Source organism: Somniosus microcephalus, chromosome 8 (assembly GCF_052327205.1).
Source record: "Somniosus microcephalus isolate GS21.2 chromosome 8, FLI_Smic_1.0, whole genome shotgun sequence".
NCBI classification, from domain to species: domain Eukaryota; kingdom Metazoa; phylum Chordata; class Chondrichthyes; order Squaliformes; family Somniosidae; genus Somniosus; species Somniosus microcephalus.
The window spans coordinates 27,923,310-27,947,427 of record NC_140994.1 but is presented as its reverse complement, the minus strand read 5'-3'; the positions used below and the strand labels follow the sequence as shown (position 1 = coordinate 27,947,427).

At 41.8% G+C, this 24,118-nt stretch overlaps 1 protein-coding gene across 1 annotated transcript in view; it reads left to right on the top strand.

Moving 5' to 3' along the window:
- Positions 1-24,118, top strand: part of slc18a2 (solute carrier family 18 member 2) — a 55,924-nt gene that overhangs the window by 16,203 nt on the left and 15,603 nt on the right. Inside the window, exons 3-9 of the mRNA XM_085994406.1 lie at positions 1,879-2,227; positions 8,015-8,073; positions 8,874-8,957; positions 9,420-9,512; positions 18,597-18,686; positions 18,770-18,813; positions 18,950-19,010. Coding sequence (XP_085850532.1) covers positions 1,879-2,227; positions 8,015-8,073; positions 8,874-8,957; positions 9,420-9,512; positions 18,597-18,686; positions 18,770-18,813; positions 18,950-19,010 — 780 coding nt within the window. The remainder of the gene's footprint in view (positions 1-1,878; positions 2,228-8,014; positions 8,074-8,873; positions 8,958-9,419; positions 9,513-18,596; positions 18,687-18,769; positions 18,814-18,949; positions 19,011-24,118) is intronic.

The window sequence follows — 24,118 nt, the reverse complement described above, 5'->3', positions numbered from 1 at the left end:
TGGGAAGGATATATTGGCCTTGGAGGCTCCCTGGATTCCAAGGGTTAAATTACGAGGAGAGATTACACAAACTAGGGTTGTAGTCCCTGGAATTTAGAAGATGAAGGGGTGATTTGATCGAAGTTCCGAGATATTAAGGGCAACAGATAAGGGTAGAGAGAGAGAAACTATTTCCACTGGTTGGGGACTCTAGGACTAGGGGAACAGCCTAAACATTAGAGCCAGACCTTTCAGGAGTGAAGTTAGGAAATCTTTCTGCATGAAAAGGGTGGTAGAAGTTTGGAACTCTCTTCTGCAAATGACAATTGATGCTAGGTTAATTGTTAACTTTAAATCTGGGATTGATAGATTTCTGTTAACCAAAAGTCTATGGGGCAAATAGGGGTATATGGAGTTAGGTCACAGATCAGCCATGATTTCATTGAATGGCGGAACAGGCTCGAGGGGCTAAATGGCCTCCTCCTGTTCTTATGTTCCTAGTAACTTGTTTCGGATTATAGACACTGCAGGGACTGTAACTTGTTTCGAATGATGGAAATGGTAGCTTTGCTGTAATATTATTGATGGAATATCTTGATTGGAATGACAGTAAAGAGGAATGCGTTTCCATTTTAACCCTAAAGATTGCAGCGGGTATTAAGCACTCGGCGTTCGAAAAATCGCGTTTTCACCGTTGCTTTATGTTAGAAACTAACGTTAACAGAGAGAAGGTGGAAAATGGTAGACCACAATTAGTTTGCGGACAGAATTGGAAACACTCGACGTCAGCAGAATTCCGCTTATTTTATCTTCAACTATTCCTCGGCAATTCTTTATGTGCGGCCAGAGTGAAATTCGGTGTCTCAATTAATCCCTAAGCGGACCGGAGCGTCAATCTATTGAAAGGTTTCCAATGCAGTGAGTTCACAGTATTGGGACCAGTGGGCTAATACTTGTTTCACTTCTGAAACAAGTTTTGAACACGGAATACTATTCTTTGCAACAAGAGACACGCAAAGAGCAGCGACAACAATGGGAAATAAAAGGACTAAAATCATTATTTACGGGTGTGCAATTTGTTTAGGAGGATTATTGGACTAAACTCACCTTTGGCTGCCAGCTCCAACATGAAGGGAGTGCAGCATCAGAGATACACTTGACTGCAGTGGAGGGATGACTACATCAGGAGTCTGCAGCCTGGGCCAATTCAGCCCGAGTGTGATCGTTGGTTAGCCTGGCTCCTGTTCCACAGGCCATGGACTCCAAGCATAATAAAATCACCCTATTTGTTTAAGATTGATTGTATCACTAAACACAACTAAATCTCCTGATCCTTTCACGATATCCTTAGACTCGTTAGAAACAGGCAATTGAAAGACGCCCACTGTTTAATTGTTTTGATCGAGTAGTTACTATACACTTCATGCCCATATACAACGAAGAACTCATCACTAATTGTGCAGCATAACCACATTACCACCCCCAACCTTGGATCCTTTTTAAGCTAGCTTTGTGGTAGACCCATTTTCTTGATGCTTAACCATGCTGCTGTACAGTAATCACTGAACACATAAGAAATAACAACAGAAAAAGCTGGAAAAACTCAGCAGGCCAGGCAACATCCGTGGAGAGAAAATAGAGTCAACGTTTCGGGTCAAACCCTTTGTCAAGACCCGAAACATTGACTCTATTTTCTCTCCACGGATGTTGCCTGGCCTGCTGAGTTTTTCCAGCATTTTCTGTTGTTATTTCGGATTTCCAGCATCTGCAGTACTTTGCTAACATATTATAAGAACCTTGTTACTGTGTGTTGTAATTCTGTGTGCTTATAACAATGCCTAGCTTGATTTTAGCCTCTCTGAGACGGATTGAAAGTGTAACTGGCTCTCTGTCTTGCAGTGCCCATCATTCCCAGTTACTTATATGCTCTTCAACATCCATCGCCGGCGGAAAACCCGCCACAAAGCCCCCAAGTTGCTTCTGCGACTAGATTTCAGAAAATATTTTCCTATTACGACAACTCGACCCTGCTAACTGGGATGGAGAGCGAGCGAGGAGATGAAGGGAAGGGTTTCAACACGTCGCAGCCCACAGCGCCCGGTGCGACGCGGGCACCCGATTCCAACGCCAGCTGTCTAAATAAGGACGATGACCTGCTGAATGAGAATGTTCAAGTTGGTTTATTGTTTGCCTCAAAGGCAACTGTGCAGCTCATAACAAACCCCTTCATCGGGCCGTTGACAAATCGGTGAGTCATTCATTGGCTCTGCGAGAAAACCTGCTCTCACTGCCTTCGCGCAATCTCCGGCAATAAATGAAAGCCCCTCTGACTGAACAAACCCAAACTATCTCAATGGGTGAAAAGCAAACTATTACAGCTGCTAGAAATTCTAAAACAGGAAAAAAAAACAGAAAATGCTGGAAGCACCCAGCAGGCCCGACGACATTTGTGGAGAGAACAGGCTAGTTAGCATTTCAGGTGTAGACCCCATCAGAACCAGTGAAAGACCCACCGCTGAATCGTGATCTTGTCTGTTCTCTCCCATGGGATGCTGGCTGACTTGCTGAGCATTTCCAGCTTTTGTTCTAAACCCCAAACTGTGGTACACATCTCTGGAGAAATTGTCTAATGGTTGATTTTATTTACTAATTATGTTTATTTATTTATTGGATTTTTTTTATAATAGGCTACTCAGACGAAGCTTTAAAACTTGTTATATAAAGTAGTTAATTTAATTCAAGATGTACCAATGAGAACACAGACAAAGTACAGAGCCCTCCCTGCCAATCACCAAGTTGTATATGTGTATTATAATTTGTACATTTTGTATAATGCTTGGGCATTAAGGAGTTAAAATATTAAACCTGTTTGCTGGCAGGGGTATACGGGCAGCTGGTAGATCTGGAAGAGGGTAGGCAATAAGTAAAGTTTGGCAACCTCCGTTCAAACTATCTGAATATACGGTATTTGCTCCTCCCAATCTTTAACCTCACCAGCTGCACCTTACGCAGCTTGTGTTGGCCAGCATTTCTGTTGCATGCCCTTCATGAACATGAGGGGATTTCCTATTTGTATCTCTGATAGTTAAAATAAGGTTCAGTCACTTTACTTGCTAGATCAAAGGCAAGCGATCTTTCTAGAAACCTTACTACTTGTAAAAGTACATATACACCATATGGAACTCGCTAGATGCATTTAAGGTGAAGCTAGATAAGTATATGAGGGAGAAAAGAATAGATGGATATGTTGAGTGGGTGAGATGAAGTAAATAGTGGGTGGAGGCTCTCGTGGAGCATAAACAATGGTATAGACTGGTTGGGTCAAATGGCCTGTTTCTGTGCTATAAATCCTATGCAATGTGACCTCTGACAATGTCCTTACAAATTTTTGGAGTGCACAATTGACAGTATATTACTGTTTAAGGAAAGTTCCCCAATCAGCCTCCACTTCCTTGTCTTTACATTGTTATGTCTCATTCAAACTGTATACAACTTACCTTTCTTGGTATCAGAAAATCTTGGTAACATCCAGAAAATCTAACATTTTAATATAGTTAAACATATTTAGAAAAGCTAGAGTGGGAAAAAAGGGAGGTGGAGTAGCTGTACTTATTAGGGATAACATATGGCAGATGAAAAAAGTGACACAGCTATCAGCAAGACAGAAATAGAATCCATGTGGATAGAGATAAAAATAGTAAAGGATCAATCACACTAATAGGGGTAATCTACAGACCACCTGATAGTGGAAGGGAGGTGGAGGAAGAAATACGCAAACAAATGAGGGAAATTAGTAAAAAACATAGAATAATAATCATGGGGGATTTCAACTACCCCGATATTAATTGGACAGAAGAGGTAGGTAAAGGGGATGAGGGAATGGAGTTCCTACAATGTCTGCAGGATTCCTTTCTAACCCAATATGTAACAAGCCCAACAAGGGAGGATTCGCTATTGGATCTAGTAATGGGGAATGAACCAGAGCAGATAAGAGAAGTAAAGGTAGGGGAACATATAGACTATACTGACCATAGTATAATACGCGTTAAGATAATAATTGAGAAGGACATAAGTATGACGAAGACCAGAGTAATAAATTGGAGAAAAACTGATTTTTGAGGGGCTGAGAATAGAACTTGGGAAAATAAAATGGACAACAATATTGACAAACAATGATTTAGAATGGCAATGGGAAACATTTAAAATGGTGTTCAACAGAGTCCAGGAAAAATATATTCCGCTAAAAAAAACCTAAACACTAATGAGACACCATGGATGAATAAAGCCATAAGGGAAAAATTGAGGGTAAGGAAAGAGGCATACATTAATACATGGACAACAGGGGAGAGCATGATAAGCGAGAGTCTGAAGAGATTAGGAGAGAAGTCAAAAAAAACAATTAGGAAGGCAAAGAGGAACTATGAAATTAAATTACTGTATCAAGGAACATAAAACAAAATAGTCAAATATTTTATAGGCACATAAATAAAAAAAGGTCAGGATGAGAATAGGGCCATTAAGGGATGGACAGGATAATACCACAGTAACGATAGAGAGATGGCAGAAATATTAAATAATTATTTTGCTTCAGTATTTACCAGGGAAATAGAACAGGTGGACATGGCATTGGATGATGAGATTAGTAATGAGATAACTGCATTTAAAATAGAGATATATTAAATAAACTAATCAAACTCAGAGGATAAAACCCCTGGTCCAGATGGATTACGTCCACGCATTTTAAAAGAATCTAGGGAAGAGATAGCAGAAGCATTACTACACATATTTAATAATTCATTGAAAAAGGTGTAGTGCCAGATAAGCTAACGTAATATCTATTTTTAAAAAGGGAGATAGAACATGTCCAGGGAATTATAGACCAGTCAGCTTAACATCGTTGGTAGGAAAAATAATGGAATCCCTACTAAAGGAGAAAATAGAAGAACATCTAGAAACCAAAAATATAATAATGAATAGTCAGCATGGATTTCAAAAGGGAAAGTCTTGCTTGACCAACCTCATTGAATTTTTTGAAGAGGTAACAGGGAGAGTAGAAAAGGGTAATGTAGTAGATGTAATTTATCTAGATTTTCAAAAGGCACCACATAATAGACTAATGAATAAGGTCAGAGAATGCAGAGTCAGGACAAGTAGCAGAGTGGATATCTAGCTGGCTTCAAGTTAGAGTAGGGGTAAAGGGTAGTTATTCACTGGCAGAAGGTGTTCCACAAGGATCAGTGCTGGAACCACTGTTGTTCACAATTTATATTAACAATTTAGACTTTGGAACCAAAAACACAATTTCTAAATTTGCGGATGACACCAAATTGGGGGGGGGGGGCGAAGGAAGAGGAGATAGTCAATACTGAGGAGGACTGCAACAAATTACAGGAGGACATTAATAAACTTGCAGAATGTGCATATAATTGGCAAATGAATTTCAACACAGATAAATGTGAGGTATTACATTTTGGTAGGAAGAATAGGGAGGTTACTTATCACTTGGTGGGTGTGAGTCTAGGTGGGGTAGAGGAGCAAAGAGTTCTCAGAGTACAAATACACAAATCACTAAAAGTAGCGACACAGGTTAACAAGACCATAAAAAAGCAAACCAAGCACTAGGGTTTATTTCTAGAGGGATAGGATTGAAAAGTAGTGAAGTTATACTAAGCTTTTATTGAACTGTGGCTAGACCACACTTGGAGTACTGCGTACAATTCTAGTCGCCATTTTATAAAAAGGATATAGAGGCACTGGAGAGGGTGCAGAGAAGATTTACAAGGATGATACCAGAAATGCACGGGTATACCGGTGCACGGGCAGCACGGTGGCATAGTGGTTAGCACTGTTGCCTCACAGCGCCAGAGACCCGGGTTCGAATCTGGCCTCGGGTGACTGTCTGTGTGGAGTTTGCACATTCTCCCCGTGTTTGCGTGGGTTTCCTCCGGGTGCTCCGGTTTCCTCCCACAGTCCAAAGATGTGCGGGCTAGGTTGATTGGCTATGATAAATTGACCCTTAGTGTTAGGGGGATTAAATACACGGGGATAGGGTGGGATATGTGTTGATGTAGGGGTTACGGGGATCGGGCGGGATATGTGTCGGTGCAGGCTCGATGGGCCGAAATGGCCTCTATCTGCACTGTGGGGATTCTGTGATACCTATCAGGAAAGGACGAGCAGGCTGGGTCCCTTTTCTCTTGAAAAAAGGCTAAGGGGTGACCTAATAGAGGTCTTTAAAATTATGAAAGGTTTTGATAGAGTGGATAGAGAGAGAATGTATCTACTTATGGAGAAGAGAAAAACTAGAGGCCATCAATATAAGATAGTCACCAAGAAATCAAATAATCAGAAGAAACTTCTTTACCCAGAGAGTGGTGAGAATGTGGAACTCGCTACCACAGGGAGTGGTTGAAGCGAATAGTATGGATGCATTTAAGGGGAGACTAGATAAGCATATGAGGGAAAAGGGAATAGAGGGTTATGCTGATAGAGTTAAATGAGGAAAGACGGGAGGAGGCTCATGTGGAGCATAAACGCCGGCATGGACTGGTTGGGCCGAATGGCCTGTTTCTGTGCCATATATCCTATGTAAATGATAGGGGACCTGGATTAGAGAGACTGATGCAACATCAGCTAACACTTTTACCTTATAAGGGGGATTGTTTGGATAAAAGAGCTTTCAAAACATGACAGACTACATCCCATAAAACTAACTAATAAAAACTGAGCAGATGGGTACATTTGAAACTAGTGGGGTAGATTTTTGAATGGAAGGACTGATCCTCCTAGCCAGATTTTCTTATCTGCGCTCTGTCCAGGGGATGCCCATGTGGCAAAGATGAAAATTTACCCCAGTGAGCCTCAGCTTCTGCAGAGGTATCCCTTTACCTGTCACTACAGAATAAAAGTACATCCAAAATGTAAAACTACAATACGTCACTAATATTGGCCTGTATGGTTTTTGAATGAAAGGGGATTTATCCTTCTTTTTGCATGTGTACAGGAGCAATGCATGTATGAGTGTATGTGAGAATGTGTACTAGTATGTATGAAAATGACAGATAAAAGAACTAGTATGCATGAGTGTCAGTGCCAATACATGGCATTGAGTTAATGTTAAGTGTGTGTGACAAAGAATGTGTATATAGTATGTGTATGCACTGTTGGTGCCTGTGCTACAGTAGGGAGTTAGCAGAACAGAGAATGTTTGTTTGTTTTTGAGTGAGTGAATATATGTTTGAAAGACCATGAGAAAATGTGTACGTATTATAGCAGGAAAGAATGCTTAAACGTGGATGGATGATAGGAGGGAATATGCATATGTATGATAGCAGAAGAGAGTGTGTGTATCTGTAAGTATCTTAATCTGTAAGTGACTGGGCTTGTGTGATAGCAATAGAGAATATATGCAAGAAGACAGTAGAGAATGTGTGTATATATATGATACTATCATACACATTCTGTCGTACTAAGAGAGAATGTCTGCATGCACAATTGTAGGAGAAACTATGTATGATAGCAGGAAAGTGTGTGTGAGTGAGCATGTATGAGTGAGTAGACATGTAAGACAGCAAGAAAGAATGTATTTGCTCGTATATATGAATGTGTGCATGCCTATACGGGTGACTGACTGCACAACAGACCATGGGGCATATATAGTTGCCAGCATGAGTTTGGAAAACTTGGCTTAGTGACCATTCAACTACAAAAGTAAGTTTATTATGATCTTAAATGACCATATTTGCCTTTTTTTCCACAAACATACCCATTCTCCCTGGTCAAAATACCAGCTTATAATAATGCTCAACTATTCAAAAACAAAATCAAGCAAAACTGCTTATTGTACAAAATGTATGTATAGCATCAAATTTATATATCACCAGTGCAGGCGACCACAATGTTTTTTGTATACGACTAGTATATTTTCTTAAGCTGTCTTGTTAGAAAGGGCCATTTTCCAGTTTTTGTAAATTATTCTGTACATTGGTTAAGTATCTATGTATTACTTAAATTGGACGCTTTATTTTGCTTGCAGGATAGGATATCAAATCCCAATGTTTGCAGGGTTTATCATCATGTTTATGTCAACAATTAGTAAGTATTTAAAGTTTATTTTTTGGTTAGCTCAAACACTTAACAAGATTGGAATCCGTATTGTATTTATAGTTTGTGGGCATGGAGTCTTTTAACATAATCTCAGATACAATCATGTCCCTAATGAAATAAAAAAAGACTTGGCATTTATATAGCACCTTTCATGACCTCAGGACGTCCCAAAGCACTTTACGGCCAATGAAGTACTTTTTTGAAGTGGTCGTCACTGTTGTAATGTAGGAAACAAGATAACCAATTTGCGCACAGCAAGCTCCCACAAACAGCAATGTGATAATAACCAGATAATCTGTTTTTAGTGATGTTGATTTTGGGATAAACATTGGCCAGGACACCGGGGATAACTCTCCTGCTCTTCTTCGAAATAGTGCCATGGGATCTTTTACGTCCACCTGAGAGGGCAGACGGGGCCTTGGTTTAACGTCTCATCCGAAAGACGGCACCTCTGACAGTGCAGCATTCCCTCAGTACTGCACGGGAGTGTCAGCCTAGATTTTTGTGCTCAAATCTCTGGAGTGGGACTTGAACCCACTACCCTCTGACTCAGAGGCGAGTGTGCTACCCACTGAGCCACAACTGACATAAAATAAACATTCTATTTGTTTGTACTTTATTTTTGAAAATGATATTCAGTTTGATTGATCATAAAGATCAAACTCTTATCCAGCCTTTGCTTTTGGCAAAGCTGAGTTGACTGTAAAGGAGTAGGTCAGTAGACTCTAACTCTAACTCTTGAATTAATTGTGCTTCGATAACATTCATACATCTCTTTATCTCTACAGTGTTTGCTCTCTCGAAGAGTTACGTATTGCTATTCTTAGCCAGATCTCTGCAGGGTATAGGCTCATCCTGCTCCTCTGTGGCAGGTAAGGGGCAATTGCAAAAGTGCCAGTAAAATAACACAGTCACTAAACATCTCTATTAGGATAAGCAAACATCTGATGATCATACTACGTTGTCAGAAATGTTGGCCTAACAACTAACTGTAATTCAACATTAATAAAGAAGAAAGATCATGTTTAGATATATACACTCACACAACATAATGCAATTGTTGGTACATTCCCAGCTTTACAGTACAGATAATGTTCTGTTAAAATAAAGTATACATTTAATATTTTCTAGTATAACCGAATCTGGAATTTGACTTCTCATTATTGGCCAATGGGAATTCAATGTGATATATCCTGTATTTACATAACTAAGAGGGACAGATGTGTTACTTCATTGAGAAGTCATGTTGTATTCCAGGTCTATCAACACTTGAGTGTTTAACATCATGCAACATTTACACAGACTGACGGGTGTCTCTTTTTTTTTCCATACAGGTATGGGGATGCTGGCCAGTGTTTACACTAATGATGAAGAAAGGGGTAATGCTATGGGTATCGCATTAGGAGGCCTCGCAATGGGGGTTTTGGGTCAGTATCCCTCTAACTAACTTACCTCCTCTAAGAGGAATACAATTCATAGCCAACTGCACCTTGATGTAAGAAAACCACTAGGCACTTGGTCTAAGCGTTAAACAAGGCTTTAATCAACTGTTTTTCAACATGGCGATCTAGTTGTGTCCTTCACTAGTTCCTGTTAAAGAATGTCCTGAGCAAGCTGGGCCCATGCCCGAGTATTTATACTCTCCCTGGACAGCGCCACCAGCAGGCAGCCCAGTATTATTTCATAAGTCATTTCCACATGAATGACAAGATTCATGTCACACCTTACTAAGCATAATGTCGGCCAGTGGGCCACCGTTTTAAGAATTTCTTTCCTACAATATAATGACAACTTTCAGAAGTTTCTAAATGTATAGAGAAGCCAACTGTTATTCTTAAATAAAAATGGTAAGATGGTAGTGGCCTTTTTAATTGTGTAATGGTTACCCTTAATATTAATTTGTTATTGAAAATTGGACAGTGTTACTGAGAATTAGGATTGAATGCCAGATCTGATTCAGAATCTTCAGTACTTGAATTGGACTATTTGGGATTTCTTTGAGTGCCCATGTTCTGTCCAATTGAAAGCTTCAAGTTCAAATCAGAAGGTATTGGAGGTTAATTGGCCCAGTTAGCTGGTCCAATCACAAAAAAGCACAACTGTTCCCCCCTGCATTATATCAGTTGGCCTCTGTGTACATTTAGAAATTTCTAGAAGTTGTCATTATTGATGTGCCTCAATGAATCCGAGACTCAACGTTAACGGAGCAAAGCAAGGCTTTTATTAACTCAAAGTAATACACATTGGAGAAGTGTCTCTCATCCAGAGATCTGCTGTACTGGATGTGAGACACACTGGGCCTGCTTAAGTAGGGGCCAGGTATGGGCGGAGCCCTACACACAATACAATACAGGTAAGGAAATGAAACTGAAACTAAACACAGAGAATACAGTGCCTGATGAATGGCATATTTCATCACAATTATATTGTCGGAAAGAAGTTCAGAGAACAATGGCCCACAGGCTTACATTATGCTGTATAAGGAGCAGTTAAGTAAATCTAACATTTTCACCCCCATCTACTCCAAACCGTTCCAAGTGTTGATAACTCTTTACATGAAGTTCTTTGAGATTTCTCTTACACTGTCCTTCTGATATCCTGGTTTATCTTGAAATAGTGCTCCAGATTTACCTAACCTGTACTGTTTAATATCTGTATACTTTTATAAGGTCTCCTCTTAATTGACTTCTTTCAAAGCCAAGGAACCTCTCAGAACAAGGAGATTGTTAAACCTCACAAGGAAGACTAATCAAAAGGCACCAAATTAATCCTTAACCTCTTCACCTTAACTCCTCATCAAGAAAGAAATATTGGATGCTAAATTTGGCTTGCTTGAACTGTCTTACATCAACTAGTCCAAATTATATTAACACTTCCAAAAACAACTTGCAATTTATGACTAAAATCTTGGTTAAACAGGTGGGTTTTAAGGAGGATTTTAAAAGGAGGAAAGAGCAGCAGAGAGGTTTAGGAATGGAATTCCAGAGTTTAGGGCCAATGCGGCTGAAGGAGCGACTGCAAATGGTGGGGTGAACGGAGTGGGGAATGCACAAAAAGCCAGAGTTGGAGGAATGCAGGGATCATGGAAGGTTGCAGGGCTGGTGGAGATTACAAAGATTGGGAGGGAGAGGCCGCAGAGGGATTTGAACATGAGGATAAGAATTTTAAAATCCTGTAAATTATTATTGCAAGGGTGGGCAGAATTTCCACTGTGTATATGTATAACAATTTTGATGTTCCCCTCTCCCCCTGTGCAAGTAAATCACCATCATAATGGCCAACATCAAAGATGTGTAATTAAAAAAAATCATATTTCATACGTTACTTTTGGTGGTTAATGGCATGGGGAGAAATTCTTTGCAGTTTAACAGTGAGTGCAGGTATGATCCCTAGTATTGTTTTTGGAGAAAACACCCATATTTCCTGGTGGTCTATTCAATTCCTGGAAGTTTACTGTGATGGGAGACCAATGTATCTTTGTACCTTGGTGTTCTAATAGTGAGCCTGCATTTAATCCCTAAAACATAATGGTACTGTTGTCTAGCAGTGAGCAAGTCTAGGCAATGGAATCTAGAAGGGGTTAAGGATTGAAATCAACATTCTTCCAAAACCCAATAGTGGTGAGACAATGAATCTTTAGTCACTGCCAATCCAATATTGAGTGTGTCCAATCTCTGGAGGTCTAGCAGAAATTGTTGGGAACAGGGGGAAGCAACTAGTTGTCTGGTAATAAGGATGTCTAGTCCCTAGAGGTCTAGTATTGGCTATTGGTTGTATCCACATTACCTAAAGATTAGTTATGGTGATGGAAGCAAAGCATTTATATATCCCAGCTATCCAGCAATGCCTGATTCAGTCCTTGGCGTTCTAGTGGGGTGATCGCGTTCACATCTCTGGAAATTTACTTGTGGTGATGGCAGTGGTGGGAGAATGTGTCTGTATATTCTGATGATGCAGCAGTCAGTGTGTCCATTCTTTGTTGGTCTAAACTGGATTTTCCTTCTCAATTCCCTGAAGATTACCTGTTGAGTATGTGTTTGTTCTCTGAAAAGCTGATAGCTGCATGTAAATGCACAGGTTAGAGTTTTCTGCTCATTCATGTGCATTATGTTCAACTGCTGCGCCATAAACAACTTTCTATAAAGCTCAGGTTTGCCCAAAACTTGAATACTACACCCACCCAAAATGGGGAAGTTCTTCTAACATGTCTCCCACATTTCTGGAAGGAGGACATGAAAAAGCTCATCAACTGATCTTATTTTGGTAATCTAGATGTCTGACTACACACAAATTCCAGTCACTAAACCAACCTACTGAGAAACCCCTTAAGTAGGGTTAATGTTTGCCCAATATGGAATGCACATAGAGACATATTCCGTTAATTTAAATCCAGATATATTTGGCACAGATTGGCAAAAGGCAAGGCTTAGGGCCTCCCAAATGTGGACAGGAGGTACAACAACTAAAACTGTTCAACTCACTAGCAAAGAACACCGAGTGTCCCATGCTTGTCCAGCTATGACCACCCCGTCCATTTAGGCATTAGCTTGCAGAGTTACCTGGAACCGAGAAGGAAGAATACCAGCCCCATTGACTGGTCTATTCCTCCAGTTTCCAATAGTAAGCCATGACAGCTGGTCAGTCATCGGTAATATCCTGGAGTACTGCAGAATTGTTTGCCTCATCATCTGGCAGGCCATCCTGCCCAAACACTAAATCCAAGTCTCCAGCCTCTCTCTCCATTGCAACTTTTCTTGTTGCTGTCTATTTTTCAATACTACAAAGGTCAGTGATTCTCTTTCCTGTGTTCCTTCTAAGTTGTAAATATGCCATACTGCATGTTCTTCACATCCTCCCTACTGTGGTGCAATCAAGATACTTAATACAGTTTCCTACTATAAAGTATTCTTTCTCAGGACCTCAAAACTGTGGAATTCCTTACCTCTCCTAGGCTCCCCATTCCTTCTACAATTTTCAGACTCATAAAACCCAAGTTTCTCATCATTTAGTCACTGCTTATAAAATATTCCCTTTTACTTTTTTCAGTCTTGGTGGTGTCCTACCTCATGGGCTTTGGCCTTTCTTCTTGGTTTCTCAATAACAAAGCCTCGGATTTGACCACTTAGATTGCAGGATGGTTGAACAGCAACAGACACAGTGATTTGCACTGAATGGATCTCAGACAAACTGAAAGATCAAACCTATTGCATTGTTTGAACTGAGAGATCTGGATGCTGCTATTTATGGTTTGTAGATTTAGTTTGCTCATGACCTTGTGGTCTTAAAACAGCACATTATATGTAAGAGCGAAGCCTCTTTCCATATTTCCTGATTTGTAGTTAACCTGAAGTGACACATTCCAAAGCTTGTATAAGTGCATGCACTAATGTGTGAAAAGGTAATATTTATCAGATTGGGTAAGCTGTAGCATGGTGGCATCACGTTGATGTTGAAACATGCAGCACTGCAGAATGGAAAGAAGTGGGCTTGTGTGGAGATTCTGCCCATGGAGAATTCTGAATCTCAGATATGGGATAAGGAAAAGTGCCAGGAGGAGGCCAGAGAGAGAGAGAGAGAGAGAGAGAGAGAGAGAGAGAGAGAAAATTAATGGGTAATTGGAGCGGCTTACAGAATAACATTGGCAGTGGTCTGGCAGCTGGTTGTTCATGGTCTTGGAAGAGTGCATGGTGTGAGGCGAACTAAACAGGTAGAACGGCAGAAACCATGCTGCCGTTGGGTGCAAAGAGTGATAAATTCCCAATTTCAAAAGCATTCTTCTCCCTTAGAGTAATAACACAGTAATAGTTTCAGACAGGAGAACACTTTCGGTCCATCTAGTCCACGTATCCACATTTCATGGTGCATTTCTAATAACCCTGAATCCCATTTGTTGACCAGAACCTGTCTAGTTTCATCATCAAACCCATTAAGGTTTATTTTTACGCCACCCTTGCCGGTAATCCAATTGAGCACGAAAATGTAGAATTAAATAAAAGGTTGACTGGATATCACCGGTGTCCTTCTGTCCCGACTCCTCGCCCCCTGAGCAAAGAAAGACAGACAGACTTGCATTTATATAGCACCTTTCCCGACTTCAGGACATGAATCTGCTTTTACTATGTATATTCTCAGATTAACAATGTTGTTGGCGGGGATGTGTTCATTGAACTAACTCTTAAAGATCACATCACATCTTCTTAATTAAAGAGATATTTGCTTAAATGTATATGGGAGCCAATTTCAGAGATTACAATGCATTTAAAGAAAGAGAATAATCTCCCAACCATCAACCCAACAGACTGGGGGAACTACGTTATCTCAAATACATATGGAGAAGATTATAGGTTATGTTTAGAGCAAATAATAATTTAAATGATTTTTAATTATACCTTTCAATTGCAGAAATACTTTATAAATTTTGCTTTCAATTCAGTTAGTAAATAAAACACAGGTAAGATAAACCTGAAGAGGCACAATACAGACAATTTAGTAAAGAACAGTTTTGTTGAGAACTGTGTTCAGCAAGGTAAGGGATATTAGGACTGGGAAATGAATCAATTTTCCACGTCAATGACTCAACTTCAGCACCAACGCTCCCAGGTCAGGTGTAGCACAATTAGATGGAAAGTAAAAGTCTGAGCGAGACTGTCGAATTAGAACCTAATTTGGGAAATCAGCTACTGGGTCAAGAATACCCAAAACTCATTTTGCATAGAACCCTTGTGCTGATGGAAGAGACTTGCTTGCCATCAGCCTGGTCGGCATTCAAACACAAAACGGCAGTGTGCCACCCACTGTTCTATTCACTTTGTTTCCTTCCTCATTTCTTTTTAAAATGGAGTACTTTATAAACCTCTCCACATTACTTTGAAATAAAAATTAATTAAAAAAAACCAGGGTATGTAATAAATGCTATTTTACATTTTATACAATAGAAGCTGAGTTAGCTGATCATGCGTGAGGATAGCAGTAAGGGCACTACAACTGGCCCCTATGTCCCTGAGTTAGGGAGGGGGAAAATACAACCACGGCCCTCTCCTAAACACTATCCAGAGATCCCTGCTGGAAGTTGCTCTGGGTGAATGTTGGCGAGGGCAGGTCCAGTGATCGCACCCGCACTGAAATGGTCTGCCAACGCTCAAGGCTAGGTTTTCCAACACCTCTTCCCCTTCATTGGATAAATCTCCAGCAAGCACAACTTTTTCCTACCTTCAACTTTATTTGGGGCCCCCAGGACATTTAAATATGGGAAATGGGCCCCCGGCCTCCGCCAGGGTCTTGTGCCAATCTGGGGGTAGAGACCCTCCACTAATCTTTGAATGGTAGATTCCAGGGTGCTGACAGATGGCCCCTTCATCCAAAGTTCAGAGCTCAAATGCTGGGAAGCATGACAGAGGTGGAGTTTCCCCATTTGCATGAAATTTGTCTATGTAGGAGGGCGTATTGTACCCTGATGGGACCAACCCCTGGAAAACTGTAGGGTGTCGGGACACAGTGGAGCCTGCCCCCAATTAGCTTTCCACCTCTGCCTGCTCCATGATTACCGCAAGTTCTGTGGGTGGGAGGTAGAAAGTCTAGACCTGAATATCAATGCTTGCACACAAATAATGGCCACTTGGGCAAGGTAGCAGAGGGTCATGAGCACTCATTGAACTGTACCATGTGGGCGATAATGGCCCTGATTTTAACTCTGGGTAAGTTTTCGATGGGTGAGCAGCGGTGTGAGTTAGAAACTCACCTGCTGCTCCAAAATTGAGGCCCATGGTATCTTAATTGCCAGGCCTCATTTAAATCCCGCCAGGCAGAAAATTGCATGGTTCAGGAGCCACCCATCGACAGTGGGTAAGTGGTGGGATCGGCTGCCGGGCCATCCCACCTGGGTTTTGCGATGAGGGAGGAGGCGAGTTCTTGGTGGGGTTGCCTAAGCTTTCCTTACGGGACTCCTCTGGTCCCACAAGGAAAGTAAAAAAAAAAAATAAAATAAATAAAAATGACCTTTTTGAGCTTCTTCTGGCCCTAACCCTCTTCGCCACTCGGTTGGTCTGGCAGGAAAACTCACTGCCACTTACTGCTCAGAACATTGCAGTCGTGTCCCAATGATGTCATCAGGACCCGATGTGTATATGTTAAAAAAGTCCAGCGGCTTTGGGCGGGTGTCCTGGCCGCCTGTTTAGGAGAACAGCTGAAAATCGGAACCCTCCAGCTCCCAGCGGCTCCAGGGCAGGTAAATAACTTGCACGATTTTAACTGCCCACCCGCCCGGCACTGGGCAACGAGGGTTAAAATCATCGCCAATGTGCTCAGGAGAGGAGGAGGAGGGGAAAGTTTCAAAGAAAGTTAGAAGGAAAAAGAATAAAAGCATTGTAAGCTCACTTGTGCTTGGGTTTGCATAAAATTCATGATTAAAGTACAACGTACATTTATGAGATGCAATCTAATGTATACTGCGGCTATTAGTATTGACAAAAAAGTAAACAGCCAGCAGATGTTTAAGCTGCTGCCTTTAGTATTACATGATGCTGTCTCATTTAGTCATCCTACCACCTCGTGAGCTTAATTGGCACTTGTTAAACAATGGTCTCTTTGTACATTTGTCCCAAATACATTGTGATTTTCAGTTTTAAGTGGCAAGGAATCTTAATCAAGGTTATTAGTGTTTTTTGGCTAACTTATGCTAATGATTTTTGCTGTATTTTCGGTATTTGACCAGTTTACATTTAAATTGCCACGTTACATTATATTAGCGTGATACGAAAATAAGTTTTAAATTGGGGCAAACCCACCTCCGTCAGGTTGAGATTTTGAATATTGAAGACTTTCCAGTTTTCAAACTTGCACTATGTTACTTTCGCTAAGCTGATTCTTTTATACATTTCAAATATTGCTTCATATAAAGTGCAAGAATGAAATGCATGGAACCACTTCATTATTCTCAAGAAATTAATATCTTTGATGTATTTTGTTCTCATTATGGATGAGCAGAAGGATGTCGGCGCTGGGGGCGTGGAACACTATTTCCAATTTTGTCAGTATCAAATCCTCTAAGGTCAGCCAGCTGTAGAATTGAAGTTCCTTTATATTCTGCTCCAACAATGTGTCCAAGCACCAACCTTAGAAGAACATTCTCTGTTGCATTCCTCGTGATTAATTTTTTTCCCAATTCCTGCCACCTGCCATCTTTAATAACTCCTCTGAGTGTGATTGCTAAGGAGAGGCAGTTTTCTTCTGCCCACCAGGAACTGGGTCGAGGCTGCTCAAATCATTTCAGATAGGGTCCTTCTGCCAACAGACAGGGGAGATTTTTATTGCAGCAGTCTGTGCTTATTTCAAACCCCAGGTCTCAGAGGTGTAAAAGGTAGTGTGCTAAGCCACAGTGCCATTACAGGGTCCGTCTCCTCTTTTGTATTTTGTTTTGTCAATAGAAGCATTGTACCAAAAAAGATAAGCAACAATTATAGCATCATCTGTATCTCAATGTATCAAATATATCTGAACACACAAAATTAATTCATAACAGGAATTAAACACTAAGCTCAGGCAGAAAAACAAATTTCCATGAATATTTATATTGTCGACTGTAGGAATCAAACGGTCTGTCTCCCTGTACACAGAGTAAGTAGGATTTTATCTCTCAAAATCTAGCCTAAGCTGTTCACAGCAATAATCAGATCACAGCATATCTCTGAATTAAATGTAACATTTGAAGTTTAAATATACTATTGATCTCCATACTATTAATTAGGATATACAAATGACATATTACCACCCGGAATTTGTGTGTAGTCTATACTGCATATTAATATAATTATCACCATTATATTAAAAGATAAAATATGTTTGATTTCAACAATAACTTCCTCACCAATATTTGATTGTCACTTTCTTGTAATTGTTTATATGATATGGCAGCAACATCTTCTACATGATCCACTAAGTTTATGTAGAAAGTGAAGAATTTCAGCAAGACTGACTGATGTTGCTTATGCAATAAGGACACGCATTATAATGAGCGCAGTTCTACTTTCTAGGAGTATTCGAAGGAGATTGCTTTCTCTGTATTAAATCAGGCTGGGGGACAGGTTTTCATTAAAAAAGGATGACATCAATTGTTACCACTGAAAAAGTCTTAAGTACAGACTTTAGACGCTTAATGATTACATCTAAAAATAGAAAGCAAGTATCTGTGGTATCATAGTGTGCACGTAGGGTCTGTAAAAGGGCTCACTCTCGGTGGAATTAAAGTCAGTATTACACAAAAAAAGTTGATTGCTGCTCTATCTTTTAGTTTAAATGACAATTGAATGCATCATTTTAAGAGTGAATTTCACTCTAATCGGGTACAATATTTTGCTCTGTTTGTAAAGTTAAAAGACAGTTATTTTACAGAACAGTCATTATACTTTATACAGATCAAATATAATCCTTGGTTTTCGCTCTCTGCTAGTGTGATGATTCACGCACTTTGTGGATGTAAGTAACTCATGTTGATTTTTCAAGTTGATCCTTTACAGTGGGCCCACCCTTTGGCAGCGTGATGTATGAATTTGTGGGAAAAACGGCTCCGTTCCTGATTCTGGCAGTGCTGGCACTACTAGATGGAGGTAAGTGAAGGAAAAGATGGTCGAGTGCTGTCAGCCATTCAACATTGATTTATACAGAAAATAATGATTCTTGTCTGCTTTAGCCCTACAGCTGTTTATTCTCCAGCCATCCAAAGCACAACCAGAAGTAAGCATAACATTCCGGCTTATTGTAAAATGACAAAATGCACCTTGTTTATACACTTTTTTGAATTCTGGTGTTTTTTCTTGATTCACCCACGATTATATTTTTTCTTCTGCGTCTTTTGTTTGATCTTTTCCAGAGTCAGAAGGGGAGCTCGCTGTTTACCCTTTTACGTGATCCTTACATATTGATTGCTGCAGGTACTGCACTTACTTTCCGGTTTGGAATTGTTCCATATATTATAAATTAATTCATGTTCAAGTGGAATTTCCAGAACAAATACAAAAATACAACAGTCATAACTACACCAACAGCTTAGATTTATGTTGTGCCATTAGTGTCCCTGTAATGTCCAGAGTGCTTCACAGAAGAGGAGTAGATAGAATGGCTTTAAGGGGGAGAGCTGGAAAAGCAGTTGAAACGAAAAGTCTTACATAACTGGCCGAGAGCAGGAAGGGAGGAGGTTAGACAAAGGGATTTCCAGAAACTTGGAGAAAAAGAGAAGCTACTAATGAGAAAAGAGCAAAAAGACAGGGAATAAGGAGTTGACCTGTTTCAGGGAGAGAAAAGAGTGCAAGAAAGGACTTGGGGCAGAATCCCTCCAAGCTAGCAGCATTGACTGAAATTCCAAAATTTGATAGATAGCCTTTCAATTAATCAGAATGTCAACCACTCACAGTGGGGGGACCTTTAACCTAATAAAACGGGTAGGTTGGGGGTGTGGGGGGTAGTTAAATTGTTAAAAATGGGATTCCCGACCTGAACCTGCCTCCAACCCACCCACTTCCGATTTTAACGGGGGCGGGCAGCGAACCCGCTCCCAGGGGGGCGGAACGTCAATTAAAAAATTTGAGGTTGAAAGCCTCTTTTTTAACCTCCATTTTGTTTTTAACTGCATGTGGACGGGTTTCACACGATTCGTAAAACTCGGCAGTTTCAGCAAGGCAGGGACCTCTGGATGCAGGAAGCAAGTGCCTTTATACCTACCTCCTGGATCCAGAGTCCCTACCTAACCCATCCCCCCCATGATCAGAGACACCCCTCACGAGGCATCCGATCGCCCCCCCCCCCCCCCCGGCACCGATGATGCTGTGGCCAGCCATGATCGTCCCTTCACCACGTCGATCATCCGGCCCCAATCCTTTCTCTCTCCCTCCACCCCCCCCCCCCCCAACCCCACAATCCTTTTAACGGCCCAGCCCGACACCTGATCCCTCCCTCCCTCTGTGCGGCCTAGTGCCGCAGGCCAACCCACCCGCAGCCAGCCAGTCTCTCAATCTGGTTGGCTGCGGGCGGGAATCCGAGGCCTCACATGCAAATCAGGCCCTGCCGTTAAAGTCAGCAGGACCCACGGGAAACCCAGCCTCCCGGGTATCCCGATTGCCTCGGAGCACCCCCTGTCCCCAACATGCCCACCTCCTCAAAATCCAGCCTAGTAGGCAATCCATTCAATTACCAATATGAGCCTGATCGCTCTCTTCTAAGATTTTCTTTTTTTCTTCACCCAGAGAGTGGTGAACCTGTGGAATTCTCTACCACAGAAGGCAGTTGAGGCCAATTCATTAAATATATTCAAGAAGGAGTTAGATATATTTCTTAAGGCTAAAGGAATATGGGGAGAAAGCAGGGACCGGGTACTGAATTTGGATGATCAGCCATGATCTCATTGAATGGCGGAGCCGGCTCGAGGGGCCGAATGGCCTACTCCTCCATCTTCTATGTTTCTATCTCCATCTTGCACCAGCTCACTGCTGTGACAACTCAGGAGATGTAGAGCAGTGGACCTCAAACATTTTTGGTTGAAGGACCCCTTTTGAAATGGCTTAGTAATCATGGACCCCAACCCCGACCCCGACTCCACCCCCCCCCCGCCCCGCCCGCCATCATCTAAATTATAATACTATACAATACTCCTAATATGAAAGTGCTACATGTAAAGAGTGTTTGTTTTAATATTGCTTTTAAGAAAACCGGTATTTACTTACAGATTGTCGGGAAAGGTAGCATAGTGGTAATGTTACTGGACTAGTAAACCTGGACTAATAATCTGGAGGAGTTCAAATCCCACCATGGCATCTGGGGAGTTTAAGTTCAGTTAAATAAATCTGGAATAAAAAGCTAGTACCAGTAATGGTGAACATGAAACTACCGGAGTGTGGTAAACACCCATCTGGTTCACGAATGTCCTTTAGAGAAGGAAATCTGCCGTCCTTACCCGGTCTGGCCTCTGTAGTTCCAAACCCTCAGCAATGTGGTTGACTCTTAACTGCCCTCTGAAATGGCCTAGCAAGCCACTCCAGGGCAATTAAGGATGGGCAATAGATGCTGGCCTCGCCAGCGATGCCCACCTCCCGTGAATGAATAATAAAGAAAATCAGTGAGATGGGTGTGCCTGCTTCTCACACCAATGCCGGGTACTCCGCAGCCACAGATGGCCACTATTAGCCACTTAGTGCTGGACAATTTTTAAAGCCGTCAGCAGGCTGGCCAAGGCGAGTGAGGGCACGAGCACCCGTGCGTGTGCTGGGATGCTGCTGGAAGCGTGACTCACCCCACACTGTCCCACCGGCATGTTCTGTAACAGCTGCACTGTGGGGTTGTACGTGTTTGCGTGAACTCGTTCAGGCACGTGTTTGAAGGGCCCCGCAGACGCTCTGATCACGTGGCGGGAGGATGGCACAGGGTCGCGGCGCCAGGGAGAGGAATCGGCTCGATTGGCAGGGAGCGCTCGTTGCAAACTGAGTGAGAGCTGTGGGCCTCTGAGGAGGCGGGCCCAGCCATTGAGTGTAATTCACAAGAACTGAATCAGTGTCGGTTTTCTAACGAGGAGCAGGCTTGAAATTACCTCTGGTCGTGGACCCCCTGGAAAATCTCTACGGACCCTAGTTGGAGAAACACTGATGTGGAGCGCCTTCTCTTGCCTACTTCAGGGCCTGATGGTTGCTGTTTCTCCACCTGCGGCACTTCATTACTGCCGATAATGGGCAACCTTCACTTTGCAAAAGAAAAGAAAATATTTTGAAAGGCAACTGATTAATTCGAAAATGAATTTCACTCAGGGGATGTCTGAAGACGTTCCACTGTGATAATGAAGCCTATGCAGCAATCGTTTCACTTTCCAGTCAACATTCAGGAAGTGGGTTAAGGATCAGTGGAATGGTGGGAGAGGGGTGTATGGTTGGGTGGAGCTGGTGAGGTCTCATGCATCTTTTCATTTACACTGTGTGGACATAGATGGTGTGGAAATGGGTCACGCTTCCAGTATTACTTCAGCACATGCATGGGAACTTCAACAGCAACAAAAACTTGCATTTATATAGCGTTTTTAATGTAGATAAATGTCCCAAGGTGGAACACAGAGGAGTAATCAGACAAAAGTGGACTCTGAGTCAAAGAAAGAAATATTAATAGGGGTGAGTAAAAGAGATGGGTTTTAAGGAGAATTCTTAAAGGAGGAGAGGGCGGAGGAGAGGATTAGGGAAGGAATTCCAGAACAAGGAGCCTAGCCGGTTGAAGGCTCGACCGCCAATGGTGGGGTGAGCGGAGGAAGGGATACACAACAGGCCAAAGTCGGAGGGAGAGAGAATTCTGGGTGGGTTATAGGGCTAGAGGAGGTTACAGAGATACAGATGGATGAGGCCATGAAGAAATTTAAATATGAGCAGGAGCATTTTAATTGGAGGTGCTGGAGGACCAGGAGCTTTATAGGTCAGTAAGGACAGGAGTGATTGGTGAATGGGACTTCCTGCATGATAGGATACGGGCAGAAGATTTTTGGATGAGCTGAAGTTTACAGAGCAAGGAGGCTGACAGTACATTTACCCTGGCCAACCTCATGAGGTTCACCGTATTGCCATTCATGGAGTGGTTGAGATGGCACCGAGTGCCTGAGCCACACCTCTCCCTATAGTACCACCCTTTGCAGAGGCTTTCTTCCTTAGGCACCGGCAGCCTATCGCTTCTTGCTCGTATCTTTGCCAACATTGAGGTATAAATTGGACAGCAGCACAGAACAGGTGACAGCAAATCAGCAGCTCGTTTTACTCTCTGACCGGTTCCGGCAGAGTGCAAAACGGGCTGCTGATTCATTATTGCACATTTTGTGCTCCCGTCCAAGACAAATTTATACCCCATTATCTCCAATGAAGCTTCTGTGAATCTTGGGGCTTTGTTTACCGCAGCTCTTCCTTCAAGCCATTTTAATCCTCTTCTTGGGCTCTCATTCTCTCTTCCAAAGACAGGTTTCTGTGATTCAGGGACTGTAAGGTACAAAAGGGAAGCAATGAATATGAGCGACTGTCTGAGATCGAGTGGGGGCAAAGGGCAGGTGAGGCATTTGCGGAGTAGAAATGTTCTGTTGCTGCGGAGGGAGGGAAATAGGTTTAACTGTTGCAGCTAAATCCCATTTCCTTCCCTCCAAGCAGTAGAACACCAGTCAGGAATGGGATTTCTCCTTTAGATCCACCCTGCCTTTTAAGTTATCCTTCCTCCACCAGGAAAATTCAGGCAGCTGCTGACGGGATCACGTGGGTGGGCAAAATTCCTGCCCTGCTGTGTTTCCCTGCCAGGAAAATTCAGGCCCTGAAAGTTAAGGTTGCTTCTACTCTTCAAAGTAATTTTAGACTAATAGATGGATAATAAGTTTCCAGGAAGAGGGATCAATGATAAGTCTTAAACATTCAAACCAAATTTGGGGGTGAACAACCAGGCCCACTGCACACCGGGCATGTTTGAACTTACAACGAGTGAAGTTTAGGGCCTGAAGGTAGCTTTGGATCAGGACAAGCAATAAGGATAAGAGATCATCTGAGATCTACTGGGGTCAAATTGGAGATGAGGCAGTTATAGAACAGCTCTGCAGAGGCCTCAACATCATGACAGATTGTAGGCCAGTGAAGATGGATATTGGAATTTACTAATTAAAAATGTCTAGTTTACCTAGTTAGAGAAAGGTCCACATTCATCTTCTTGCAAAGTCAGTCTTCAATTTTATTCTGCAAATACTACATTTTGCTATATCACTTAACAAAACTTGATTCTTGTTTTGCATAACTCTGGTCACTTTAGTCAAAACCATGAATGAAACATTATGGTTAGATGCTTTGTTCTCTATTGCTTCTGTATATTCTATGTAATGTAAAGTGTGACACTGGGCTGGTACACAATCTAATCACCCCAATGGGCTTATAATAGTAATATCAGCCCCAAAGCATACAGTGCACTGTACATGTACCAAAAGTGGTGCTGCCAGAGTGCTCTCCCAACATTAGAAATAGTCACTGGCGATCCAATCACTGCATGTTGTTCT